The sequence below is a fragment of the Mytilus edulis genome, chromosome 9, assembly GCF_963676685.1.
Source record: "Mytilus edulis chromosome 9, xbMytEdul2.2, whole genome shotgun sequence".
Lineage (NCBI taxonomy): Eukaryota > Metazoa > Mollusca > Bivalvia > Mytilida > Mytilidae > Mytilus > Mytilus edulis.
Genome location: NC_092352.1, coordinates 36,104,196 through 36,117,976, shown reverse-complemented (window position 1 = coordinate 36,117,976; position 13,781 = coordinate 36,104,196). Strand labels below are relative to the sequence as shown.

At 33.8% G+C, this 13,781-nt stretch overlaps 2 protein-coding genes across 2 annotated transcripts in view; one reads left to right on the top strand and one right to left on the bottom strand.

Moving 5' to 3' along the window:
• LOC139489675 (uncharacterized) overlaps window positions 1–3,965 on the bottom strand; it is a 146,150-nt gene extending 142,185 nt beyond the window's left edge. Inside the window, exon 1 of the mRNA XM_071276331.1 lies at window positions 2,890–3,965. Coding sequence (XP_071132432.1) covers window positions 2,890–2,973 — 84 coding nt within the window. The 5' untranslated portion in view covers window positions 2,974–3,965. The remainder of the gene's footprint in view (window positions 1–2,889) is intronic.
• Window positions 3,966–10,915: 6,950 nt separating this feature from the next.
• Window positions 10,916–12,915, top strand: LOC139488250 (histone H1-like). Its single transcript, XM_071273734.1, has 2 exons — window positions 10,916–11,488; window positions 12,682–12,915. The coding sequence occupies exons 1-2, from the start codon at window positions 10,964–10,966 to the stop codon at window positions 12,742–12,744; spliced, it is 588 nt and encodes a 195-aa protein (XP_071129835.1). The 5' UTR covers window positions 10,916–10,963; the 3' UTR covers window positions 12,745–12,915.
• The last annotated feature ends 866 nt before the right edge of the window (window positions 12,916–13,781 follow it).

Genomic DNA, 13,781 nt, shown 5'->3' with positions numbered 1-13,781 from the left:
TTTTGCCATATGAAAAATGTATTAAAAAAAATACAGATTTTTGTTTAAAAACAATAAACCTATTACTCCGTATACGTAGTTCATTGTGAAATTGCAATGGGAGAGTCTAATTCTGCTCAAGTTATTTTTATTTATAGATCACATTTTCTTTATTTTAAGTAAAGTTTGTAAATAGCCATCCGTTTTAAACGGCACGTCTTGTATGTTTTACCACTTAAGAGAAAGGAAAATATTGTAGATATGAACAATGTATCTTTATCAATTGGTTTTTTCCTGAAGTACATAACTAGTTGGTTACACCCTCAGATAACCATCAAGTTGTTCTCTAGTCAAACATCTCTCACGTCTTATTCTTCAAATAAAATATTTTGTCTCCTCGTTTCTCTTTACCGATCCTTGTTTTCGATAATTTGAATCATGTAAATACGATACATATGATTTTACCAAATAAATTCTATACTTAAAATTTTAGATGAGAAATCTTTAAAAAGAACAGTTTCGACGGATAACGGAGCTCATGTCATGGGAAAAGTTCCTAAATTCAATATTCAATTATAACACCCAGACACTGTTTCCGCAATCTTGTCACTCCATCGTAAATTCAATATTCAATTATTGTAACCAGACACCTTGCAATCATTGCAATCCATTGATAGAAGAAGCAGAAAATTTTATACTGACCATATATATACTATTTGTAGTTTGAGAACCTAAAGCAGCGCGAACACAGCTAGGGTTTGGAGGTGAACGTAAGCAATGCGATGTGGTTAAACTAGAATTTATGATTTTATGAACAATTCCAGGAACTTTTCCTTAACCATTGATGGATTCGGGGTTCGGGTCGTAAAGGGGCCTTGATGGAATAAATATCCTTTTTTATAGCATAAAACAAGTGTCTCGCTCCGCTCGGTGTGGAATATATAGTTTCCTTGAACTGTGCCTTCTTTCAAAACTACTGAATTCCCCATTGTCCCCTTTTGCCACATGTGTCATCCTTGTGAAATTATGTGCCAACAGAAAAAAAAGTGGTTTGATAAATAATCCCGTATTGATTTACTCGTGTGGCCTGTTTTTATACTTTATGTCCAAACTACAAAAACTAATAGGATTGTTGCTTGAAAGTTCCATTGCATTGCATGCCATTCGAATAACGGCGAAGAAATCCGTTAATTGTTTGCATGTATTTTAGAGAAAAATATACTTTTTTGGACTGAAAAAAATCATTAGAAAAGCTTGTTATATTTGATTGCTAAAAAAATATCATCTCATTACAGATCGTAGCAGTACTTGTATAACACATACACTATGCGCAAACAATAAATTGGAGAACGTAAATCTTAACTTGAAACCAAAATAACAGTTTTATAACCATCTTACTTTGAATGGTGAGTTTCTGTTAATCAAACATAATTTTTTTTTTTTAAATGTTTTTTTGTAAGTTCGGTCTCTAAAACTGCACATACATGAGATGTGGTTGGTTTACTGTTAGGAAATTAACTATTTTTTCTTTATAATGCTAGGTTCACAGTAGAATCGGAATTATTTGAATTATAATTTTAAAAACAAAATCGTTTCGTGTAATCAGCAAAAGTGGGATTTAAAAGTAATTTTGAGATCAATCCCTGTTATTCGTCATTTCGCCCAGGAAAACGATTTGAAAATTGAAATTTAAATATTTTTTAACCTTTTTAATACGTCTTTTGTGCTTAACTTTCCCGAGCAATTGATATGACTCAACATTTTGATGGACATTTCAACAAGTTTACGCATAGCCATTTAGCTTTATGATAAGTTGTATAGGTGACTGGTCGTTGCATTTTTTTTATGTCCGTAAGCCCGTCTCCGTTGCTTTAAATTTTAACGTCGAGTTCTCATATTTTGTTTATTTTCTTCTGAATTTCGATATATCTGTTTCTCACTGGCTGAAACAACATATTGCATCTGTAATATTCCTTCGTCGTATTAGCTTTCAATTTTATTGCCTTTTTTATTTTCTTAGTATATTTTATTTATTCATTATGTTTTTCAAATGCAATTCACAATGCCACTTGGGGACTCTGGTATATGTTGCATACTAGTATATCCTTTGTTTCATGGTTTGTATTTGTCTGTTTTCAGTTATCGTTGTTTATACCTCTGTGGTGCACAGGCACTTGTCTGATTTTTTTATTTATATATAACAGTCAGATGCATTTTATAAGACAAGTACCTGTGTTCTAGTGCTGTGATGCTTTGTGTATACGAACTTGAGCTCAACAAAAAAGCTTGAAAGGATAGAATCCGCGTAAATATTCATTCATTTTATGTCATATTGACTAGGTTTTAAGGGTTAACATTTTTACAACCTTAACCTTGTTAGAAAGTATAAAAAAAGTGTTCATCCCCCTATCTCCCTCTCAAGAATCCCTTCAATTTTAGTGTGAAAAGTTGGTGGAAATTTCAATTTTTCATATTAAGACTATACATGCTATAACTTAGCGAGAATGTTTAATTTGCAGATGTCGAAAAAACGCACCTCTACGGTTGATATCGTGATACATCAGCATCCAAGGTCAATAACCTCTTAAAATTACACGCTTAATTTGTGTGCAATCCATGTCTTCAATTCTATATTAACTTCAGTGATACTCTTTATATTTAGCTGATTATTTCTGCCCCCACCCTTTATATATACAGAATAGCAACAACAAAAGTAAAAAGATCTTAAAAATGTAGGAAGTAATTTGTAAGGGTAGATAGATATATTTTTATTTTTGGGTTAAATTAAGTTAAAGAGCTAGGGAAATAAACAAAAGCATAACAAAAATTATATAATCTCATAGTTATAAAATTGTAATTAAAATGGTTAAATCTGACATAAAAGCACGTGTTACATATTTAAGTACCAACCTTGACACAAGATGTAAATATAAGAAATCCAATTGACCATAAAATCAGAAAAATCAATTTCCAAACGGACATCAGCCCGACCATCTGACTGCACAGAAAAGTCGTTCCCCACCCCGGGGCGACATCGGGTCGTCTCGGAAACCAAACGTCTCCAGAATCCTTTTTGAAATCAGTATTTAGAAATCAATATTAATTTGTATTAAATCCAGTTTCGGTTAGGCTGTGTTTAAAAATCCCAAACAAAGCGTGATTTGATTTAATCCGGCTGAATGTCATTATTTGTAATTAACGATGACATGGTCAGCATCCTAGATACACATTGTCATTTGTAGTGTATTCCGTCATGCCGGCATGTATGTATGTATAGTAAAGCGACATATCAGTAGAAATATGATCCAATACACATAGCCGGGGGAAATACAGGTTCCTATTATAGCTCAATCAATAAATAGATTTGTTGTGTATGTTTATATCACATAACGTGCTCTGTTCAAAGTACTATAGTCACTTTATAACATAAGATAAGATCACAATATTTTTAAAACGATCACAAAATTAATTTTCCCCTAAACCAGTAGCCTCAGGAATATTTACTGGGCGCAAACAAAGACTAACCAATGAAATATCAACACTGCACTCATTCATAGTTAAAGTAATATACTGCTGTAAAATAATGCATGTGTTTGTTTGTTAAATGACAGTCTCTCGTATTTATAAGTATCAATATCCATAAAAATACTAAAGGCAACACCATTTAAATCCATCCATTGTCCCTGCGAGAATAATTATCAGCGTGATAGTGTAGAATATAACATGAACTTAAGTACACTTCGTTGTTCAAGTTCATATTGATATACTTGGGTGTGGTTCACTTTTACCCTATCAATTTGCAAATAAATTAGTTAAATAATACGGTATTTGCATTCCTCGGAGACAAAGCAAGAGAAATATACCAGTTTTATAAATGTCAGCACATTAATGAATATAAAATTTCGACTTTGAAATTGAACATATATTTTTCATTTATTGCGGCATTTCCAAAGCATTGCTGTACGTGCTAAAAACAAGTTGTTTTTAAAATGCATTAACATGCAAACAACATTAATATCAAAACTAACACATGAATATGTAATAAGACCATGTAGTTGTGAAAATATTAGAAAAAGGAGAATCTTAATAAAACTAAGTGCACTTGCACTTGAAAGAGGTTACAAAATCAATATATACAGATTCTACATATGAGTGAACTTTTCGGGTTTGTTTTTTATTTGTGTGTAAAATGTAATTTGATTTTCTTTCACAGGCAGTGGTTTAACAATACAGTTTTCTTTCTGAAATATGTGTATAGCTTTTTATAACGATTTCTGAAAAAATGTATGAGCTGATTTGAATGTTGTTTCTATTGTTTCCTAAAATATCTAGAGGCGTCTTTAATATAAAAGACGTGCATATTTTGTTTTAATACAAAACATAAAATCTGTGAATCCGAAATCATTTATCGTTCAAAACTTTTACTTGTTTGGTATGATTCAACAGCGCACTTGTACAGAATATCATGAAAACTATACTCAACAACCAAAATAAGTAAACAAGATAATGAGTTGTCTTTTGTACTTTTTGTTATTTTTTTTTTAATACACTTAACGACAAATTTTTGTTGTTGTAAAAACTGCTGTATTTGCATGTCAGGGAAAGATGCTTTATTTGCAAACAAAATCACTTTAGAAAATAAAATTCCGGCGAGTATAGAAATTACTGTTCCCAGTTTTTTTTGTGTAAGTGGAACCCCCTCCACTACTTTTTCACAGTGAGCGTACATCGGCGTGGCGATTTTTACCAAATACGCACGCCCGCATGATTTTGGGCGAATGCTGCGGTATCTGCAACTACTTTTAGATAGCTAAATAGTTGCTAGTATCCTGTTCCTAGGCAAAGTTTCTGACCCTATCAAACGGTTTATCCTCATTTTAGCGGCAGTCCGACTTCCCCCTCTCCATAGCGGTCGACTTTGCCGGATCTATATACTTATTGGACCTAATGTTCAACTTGTTTGGGGTTTGAAATGTACGAAATATTTGCCACTGAACGTTTAAACAAACAATAATTAATCAATCAACCAATTATTCTGTATGATAGAATCTCTTTTTTTTTTATAGATTTACAACTGTTTTTTTTTTTAAATAGTGAGATGGCGCTCACTTGATTTTTTTTGTTTAAAGCTTTGTGTTTTGATCTCCTGCGATAACTGTATTCGATTGTTGTTTGCTTAACTTCCAGTGGCAAATAGTTCATACATATTCAGGACGAGATACCAAGTTGAAATAATTGTGTTCTGGTTTGAAAGCCGCTGCTACAGAAATAAAATGAACATTCATGAACTGATATTATATCGTCCTGAACACGCATGAAATATTTGCCACTGGACGTTAAGCAACTAACAATCACAATCAATCGATTGTCTCCTTTAAATTCATTCACTATATATATATAGTTGTATATACATTATGTACACAGCCATGTATCACCATCATTGATGGCGATCCGATAGATACATCTGTTGTAGAGTTGTCACTGACTCAGACGTACTTATAAATATAATTATTTTCTGTGACTGTATATTACATTAATTTGTAGGATCCTTTACTATAGATAATTTAGCTGATCTGTAACAATAACATCTTCATGCCTTATATATCATGTACTCTAGTACGCCGCTAGATTAAAACTGACGAGGAAAGGTAACACACGGCCAGCGAAAGCTCTTTTTTTGAGAGCCCAGGTGGTCGTGTGGTCTAGCGGGACGGCTGCAGTGCAGGCGATTTGGTGTCACGATATCACAGTAGCATGGGTTCGAATCCCGGCGAGGGAAGAACCAAAAATTTGCGAAAGCAAATTTACAGATCTAACATTGTTGGGTTGATGTTTAGACGAGTTGTATATATATATATATATATATTCGCGTTGACTAACGACGAATTAAAGTTTGCTATGGAGTCTATCAAAAGGGTAGATGGATCTGTTCACTACACTGGGTGTGTAAAAGGTCGAAGATAAGGTGGATATGAGACTTACGGCAGGGGTCAAGATAATTTGTGAAGCACGATATTTTGTTTTATTTTTTCCACAAACAAAAACTGTGCACTAAACCGCTAAATCGATTATAGTATCTTTAGATTTTCCCCGGGAATTTTTCAAAACAAAAAAAGGCAGGATGTAGGAGGAGGGTGGGGGGGGCAATTATTTACAAAACAAGCATTCTTTGATTATTGCTAGTTCATCAAAAATTAAATTCTCGAAAAAGTTTTAAAAAAAATGAGTTCTTTCCCTTTGAACATAAATCTAGTAATAAATAAGTATTTCATCAAAAATTTAATTCTAGGGAAAGGGCTTTAATTGAATAAGGAGAAAAGCTAAAATCGAACTTGACCTGTAACTTGTCATGATAAAACAATACACCAAATATCAAATCAATATCTTCTAGCATGAAGAAGAAAAGTCTGGAAAACTGATTTGCCGGATTGATGGATTGACAGACGAATAGAGTGCAAACATAAGTCCCCTTCGTCTTCGTCGGTAGGGGACTAAAATATATCTATATAAAAGTATACCCGACAGTGTGTAGATGTACACGATGCAAATATTTCTCAAAATACAAACCAATTTGTCAAAGAACCGTTGCTTGATGGAAATGCGGTCCTACAAAAATAAGCAAAGCATCGATTGTTTAAAGAACTGGTTTAGCATTCGCTGTAAAATTTCCGGAAACATATATTTGCAGAAAACTCACAAATATATGCATTTATTTGTTTATAAAAAAGACATTGTAAGGTGTCGAATTAACTCATTTTAAATTAAAAGATATATTCAAAACTTGACGAGGTCACTTTAAAAAATCAAAGCAGAATCTTATTTATAAATTCTTTGCAGTTCAGACATCTTAGAAAGTACTTTCGTTTTATGTATTTCCATTTTTGTCCTCAATTTAAAAAAAAATGAATTTTAAAAAGAGGCAAGACCAAATTTCCCTTTATTTGTTTCATCCATATGGTCAATATTAGAAATTAATTACATTATATTGGAATTAGAATATAAAAAGACTAAGTTGTGGGATAGTTTTCTCATTGGCAATCATACGACATCTTTTTTTCATATATATAAACTGTTTAAATAAACTTACATAATTTCAACATATTTCCATATGATAAAATTTATTATGCATTGATACACTATATCTATGTTGAAAACAATTAAGAAAATTTTACATTCTTTCTCAGAAGTGAAATATTTATTTAGAATTTTAGACATCTAACCTTTACATTTTTAAATAGTTTCATGTGCACTTTGTTTATGTCGGGTCCTTTTAAAATTGACCATTTGTAATGGGTGGGGTTAATTGACGAAGACCGTACTGAGACCTACAGTTACTTGATCTTACTTAAATCCGCTTCATTTAGACTACTGTAAAATGTCCAATTTGTATATATATCCATAGATAATGCAAAAACGGTAAAAGTGATGCCACTCACACTTGATCTGTGTTTTGTGGTTATAAACGTTGTGTATAAGTTTTTATGATATTTAGTTGAGGCAAACTAAAGAAAGAGAACGAAAACGAAAAATTCAGCAATTTTTATGTTTTTAAAGGGGCATAACTTATAAACGGTAAATTGACGCCACACAATTTCGAGTTTGATTTGTGGTAATAAGCACTGTGTACAAGTTAACATTAGGTTGAGGCAAACTAAAGAGAACGGATTTACCAATTTTGGGGATTTACGCGACGGACGGGACAGACAGGAAGGACGCGTAGGACGGACGGACGGGACGAACAAGGGTGATAATTTAAGCACCCTCCGCTACTGCGGGGCATTAATACGATTTTACTTGCAAAACATAAATGCTTCCTGGGAGTGGGAGCTGCGCCCCACACACATTCCTTGCTAAAATGATACAACTACGCATATGTACATATATTGACTTGATTAAAAAAATGTGCAGATTGCGACATAAGATAGAATTCTTGAAATTCAACATCATTTGAATCACTATGACAGTTCTGTCATAGTTTAATTATCTCAGTTGTTCATAATAGAAAGTACTTTTAGTGTGTCATACAGTATGTCACTTTGTGAGTATAAATAAAGTAGATAGTCAGTGGTAAAAAAGTTGAATACCTTTCAATGTATCATTTACAATTTTTGATATTGACTTCAACCATATTAGTAAGTTAGTATTTAAAGTCGGCACATATAAATACAGAACAAAAAGTAACTTGAGCTTTGATGAACTCATATACAACCGTCTATATAAAACATCACCCTTTTATATATAAAACTGCTGTTTCCTTTTCTCTGTATGTATACTAACTTGATAATTTTTTTCCGGATCCTAAATAATGTCTTAATATTGTATCATGCTCTTTAACACATTATGGTAATAACATATCTTCTTCTATACACACACACACACGTTCCTGTATTAATAACCAAAAACATAAAAGCAATTACAGCCAGAAGAACAAATAAAGACGCCAAGGAAAATACATAACAAAGCCATACAAACATATTAAAGCCATACAAAAAACAAGCCTATAAATAAAAAAAGAACAGAATAATATCAGTAACCATATATTTCAAGCACACCAGAAAAAAAATCATTACAAAATACAAAAAAAAAGGTTTAATGTGGCTGGAAGTAAGAACCAAGTAAGCAGCGAGGCAGCACTTATTGGAATTGGAATGAATTATAATTACATTTTGAACCCCAAGGGAGACTGGGGTATAGAAATATGGTTACTTGGTCTTCTCCCGACCGGCAGAAAAACGCTTGCCGAAGTGGGGCGTCCGTTTGGCTGTGCGGGATGTATCAAGTTCGCAGTCACGTCCGGTCAGAAGGGGGACGTTAAATCCGATGTCTCGTGTAAAGAGAGTGCCACGCTCTTTGCACTTTAAGAACCCTTGCAACAACTCTTTGAGGGGTCCGTAGGTGGCCTGCTGCAAGGCAAAATTTCTGTCCCTATCCAATATAACCTCATTTTCCAGTGGCAGTCCAAATTTCCCCGACCATCATCCCAGATGGCCTCTATTGTACCAACCTACCTATTGTATTTATTGTGAACTTGTTCTCGTCCTGAATATGCATGAAATATTTGCCACTGGACGTTAAGCAACCAACAATCAATCAATAATTACATTTTGTCCCCCCACACCAGCTATTTATATAACTGTTTAATTTTTCAAAAGAAGTTATGACTCAAGCTTCATTTGAAAGTGAGTTTCACACTCATGTAGTCTTTAACCTGAATGATTTCAAAGACAGAACATCGTAGTTCTTGGGTGGGGTACATCTACAGTTTTTGCATGCATTATAGTTCTAACAACAACCCAAACTTGAAAAATATCGTTTTATCATGTTGAAGGTCTCGAATGCAATGGTGCACATCTGGTGGGTTTCAATTAAAATGGATGGCTATTTTATTTATTTATCATACTTCATTAAATCTGTAATATCTATAAATTATGACTTTGCTGACCGATAAAGTATAAATTTCAATAATAGAAGATCGCGATTGATTGATTGTTGGTTTATTAACGTCAAGTGGCAAATATGCCATGCATTTTCAGGACGAGAACAAGGTAGCAATAAATACAATAGGTAGGTCTTGTACTAGAGACCGTTCGGGATGATGAATTTGATCAGGGAAATTTGAACTGCCTTTGGGAAATCAGGGTATATTGGATAGGGACAGAAATTTTGCCTTGCAGCAGGCCACTTACGGACCCCTCAAAGAGTTGTTGCAAAGTCTAAACGTACAAAGAGCGTGGTACTGTCTTTACACGATGCATCGAATTTAACGTCCCCATTCTGACAGGACGTGGCTGCAAAGGAGTAGGTTCAGTAAGACCCCTTTTTGGCCCCAAAATATAGCAGTTTTAAAAAATTGTTAAAATGTAAACTTTTAGTTATTTATTGTACAGTAGAATGCTTCTGCTTCATAAATATGGGCTGTTTTTGACAATACAATGCACATATATCAGGTATTAGCACCATTAAGTCATGCTAAATTACTGAAATCTTCACAATTCTAGCATTTTAGTTAAATTTTAGACGGTTTTCGTGTGAAACGAAAGTGGCCGCATTCGTGTTCATCCCTAATATTAAAATGTAAGTTGTATTTTATGATAATACATAACATATATAAAGATTGAAGATGAACACGGATGCGGCCACTTTCATTTTTGACGAAAACCATCTGAAAAGTGACATTTTTCGGCATATTTGGTAGATTTTTCATATTTTAGCTTGAATCGGGTCGTTTTTAATGACAAAATCAGGTAAAATCTTTTACATAAACAAATTAATTCAAATGAAATAGACACTTAAATGTTTAAAAAGTGGTCAAAATCTTTCATCAGATGAACCTGAAATTTGAGGCCAAAATCGGTCCTTACCGGACCTACTCCTTTGATACATCCCGCACAGCCAAACGGACGCCCTACTTTGGCATGCGTTTTACTGCCGGTCGGAAGAAGACCAACCAGATTCCCCAGTCACCCTTCGGGAAAAAAACACTAGGAGGGCCTTTTGTAAGGCCTTTGACAGATCCAGTTAAATATCAGCAATATACTTATTATTATCTTAAAGCTTTTTTACAATCTTAAATCCCAAATCGTGACCTAAAACTAAGAAGTAGTGGAAGAATTACAGATTTCCCCCCAAATAATCAAATTAAATGAATTAAGCACTATTTAAAAAAAGATATAAGTAGAAGGGGAGACACTTACTGGCCTTTCTCCATAATTTCTTTATTCTTTAATTATTAAGAACATTTTTCTCTATTCTCAATTATTTTTAATCATTATTCTCTACTCTTCACACCCCACCCAGACCCTCTTAAAATGAAGAGTTTACAGTTTACTTGTTTGGTTAAGTAACGCTGTTTTTGATTGGATTAACATTTGAACACTTGTTCCATCCACGCTTTCGACGACGTCCGCACTAGTTTTATAAAAAGGTGAACCCGATTTGCCTATTGTGATAACGTGCTGAAAAAAAGTAAGAGAAAGACGAGAAAATGGCATCTACTTCTCCCGCCAAAAATGGACCAAAGAAAGTGGCTAAACCGCCACCTAGCCATCCACCAACAATTCAAATGGTAAAAGATGCTCTTGAAGCAATAAGTGAACCAAAAGGTGTACCTGCTTCTGCAATTAAAAACTATATTTGTGAAAAGTACAAAGACATTAATCCAAATTCGTTGAAACCCAGACTTCGTCAAGCACTCACCAAAGGTTTAGAGAAAGGCATCATTGTCCAAACAAAAGCGACATTAGAAAAGCCAGTTTTAATGAGTAGATTCAAGCTTGTCAAAGAGAAAACTAAAAAGGTGAAGAAAACTACGGAAGAAACCGTCAAGAAAACCACCAAAGTTAAAACTTCAACAGAAAAGAAAACCACAACGAAAAAGGCCACAGAAAAGGTGAAAGCAACAAAATCGCCCAAAAAAACTGCAACTAAAGAAAAAAAGGAAACCAAACCAAAGAAGGCCAAATCACCAGCTAAGACGAAAACGACAAAAGCAGCTAAACCAGTCAAGGCAGTAAGTTAATTTTTAAGAAATTATCTGATTGAATAAATAAGCAACCTGACAATCACATGTTTTGTCCACAGGTATTTGGGGCCCTTTTTTTTTCTCGATATTTTCAATTTTTTAAAATTTATAGACATAACAAGTCTCAACAATCTATTTCTAGTCGATTGCAATATCTTTTTTACTATCCGCATGAGCCCCAAGTTAAAGCCCCAAATACCTGTGAAAATATTTTTTTTTTTGCCTTTTTTTTTAGAAAAAAATTATTTTTATGCCCAGTGGCGGATCCAGAAATTTACATAAGTGGGCCAGGGGCCCGCTCCAGTCACGCTTCAATGATTCCCTATACAAGCAACCAAATTTTTTCCCAAAAAGGGCCCCCCCTAAATCCGCCTCTGCTGCCCCACCTACGATAGTAGGGGGGGGGGCATTATGTTTTCTAGTCTGTACGTCCGTTCGTTGTACCGTCCGTTCGTCCCGCTTCAGGTTCAAGTTTTTAGTCCAGGTAGTTTTTGATGAAGCTGAAGTCCAATCAACTTGAAACTTGGGACACTTGTTGCTTATGATATGATCTTTCTAATTTTAAACCCAAATTAGACTTTTTACCCCAATTTCATGGTCCACTGAACATAGTAAATGAAAGTGCGAGTGGGGCATCCGTGTACTTTGGACACATTCTTGTTCTGGTCTAAACTAACAGTTGTGGGATCAAATTTTATTACTTGAAATTTTAAAAAGGAAGCCTTATTGGACTTATTAAGCACAACTGTAGGTCACCATATGGCCTTAAACAATAAGCAAAGCCCATACTGCAGTCTGCACGGTTAGCCATTAGTCTGATGCCCAAGACTAGTGAAATTTTATTCGGACTAGTAAATTATAAGACTTTGTTTGGACCAATAAGAAATTTGAAATATTGGTCTTCGGGACTAGGAGTTGGAAAAGTTTTTGGTGCAGACTGATACTGCATGGTAAGCTATAAAAGGCCCTGAAATGAGAATTGCTGTATTGCTGTAATCTAATAATTTGTTTATGTAATTTTTTGTTGATTAAATATTTGTGTAACGTTGCTCTATGAAGTAGCACATTAAAAATCCAACTCTAAAATTGGATCCATATCTTTTTATTACATGTTTTCATCCAGAATTTGTATTTTATTTTCCAATCAACCTATACTAATTTGTTCTTGTTTTTCTTTGAAGGTTCCAAAGACCCCAAAGACACCTAAAACACCAAAGACATCAAAGAAAACTGCAAAGAAATAGTGAGAGCCTGGGACAACAAATTTGGTGCAATGCGTTGAATGTTTTATGAATTTTTAACATTAACTATTTTTAATTTGTCTGAATGGATTAACATGTGCTGATGGATAAATGTGCTTCATATTCGTATTTTAAAGCAAATATTAATTTTAATATTAAAATGTATAAACTAAATGTATAGATTTGTTTTATTGGAGGTGGACAGCTGCCTCAAACTGGTTGAAATCTTGTTAAATAATACCTTTTGAAGATGGTCAGACAATCCACTCGCAAGGAATTTTTTGATTCAACAAGACCAAGGTCAGATTGTTAATGTGACCTGTTATAAACATTAGTATAAATGTAGAATGACGCACTTGCAATAGTTTTAAGGATTTTTTTTCTCATATTTCCAGATTTGTACAACTGTATTGTAAGCATTCTTCATTGATCAGTCACATATATTGCAACCCGACTTCATTTGCTTCAATGTTAGTTTTTGTTTTTATTGGCATTGTTGTTGTTTTTAGTCCGTCAGTATTCCAACTTCAGGTATTTGATAACTTGAAACTTAGTACACATATTCCCTATGATGTGATCTTTCTAATTTTAATGAAAGATCCAAGAGTTTTGACCAAATTTTCACGGTCCACTGAACATAGAAAATGATAATGCAAGTTGGACATCCATGTACCATGGACACATTCTTGTTTTCAGTCTGTTATTCCAGCACTACAAAAAATAGGTCATATATATTTGGGTTATGGGATGATTGTATACTGTATATGTCTATCTGGCAATTATCATTTGACGTTTCATTGGTCACTCAAGTTATCCAGTTTTAATTCTTGGATACTTACTATATGCAATACATCCACTTTATTAAACGCATGTAATGATGGTAAGGTGTACATGTCTTGTCTGGAAAGGTTAATCTGACCTTTGGATCATTTTCATGTGTTTCTCAGATGTGCAAAAGGCAACTCTATTTAAAGTACATTGTATGGGTTAACGTGTAATGCTTTATCTGACCTTGACCTCATTTTTCTTGGATCATGTCA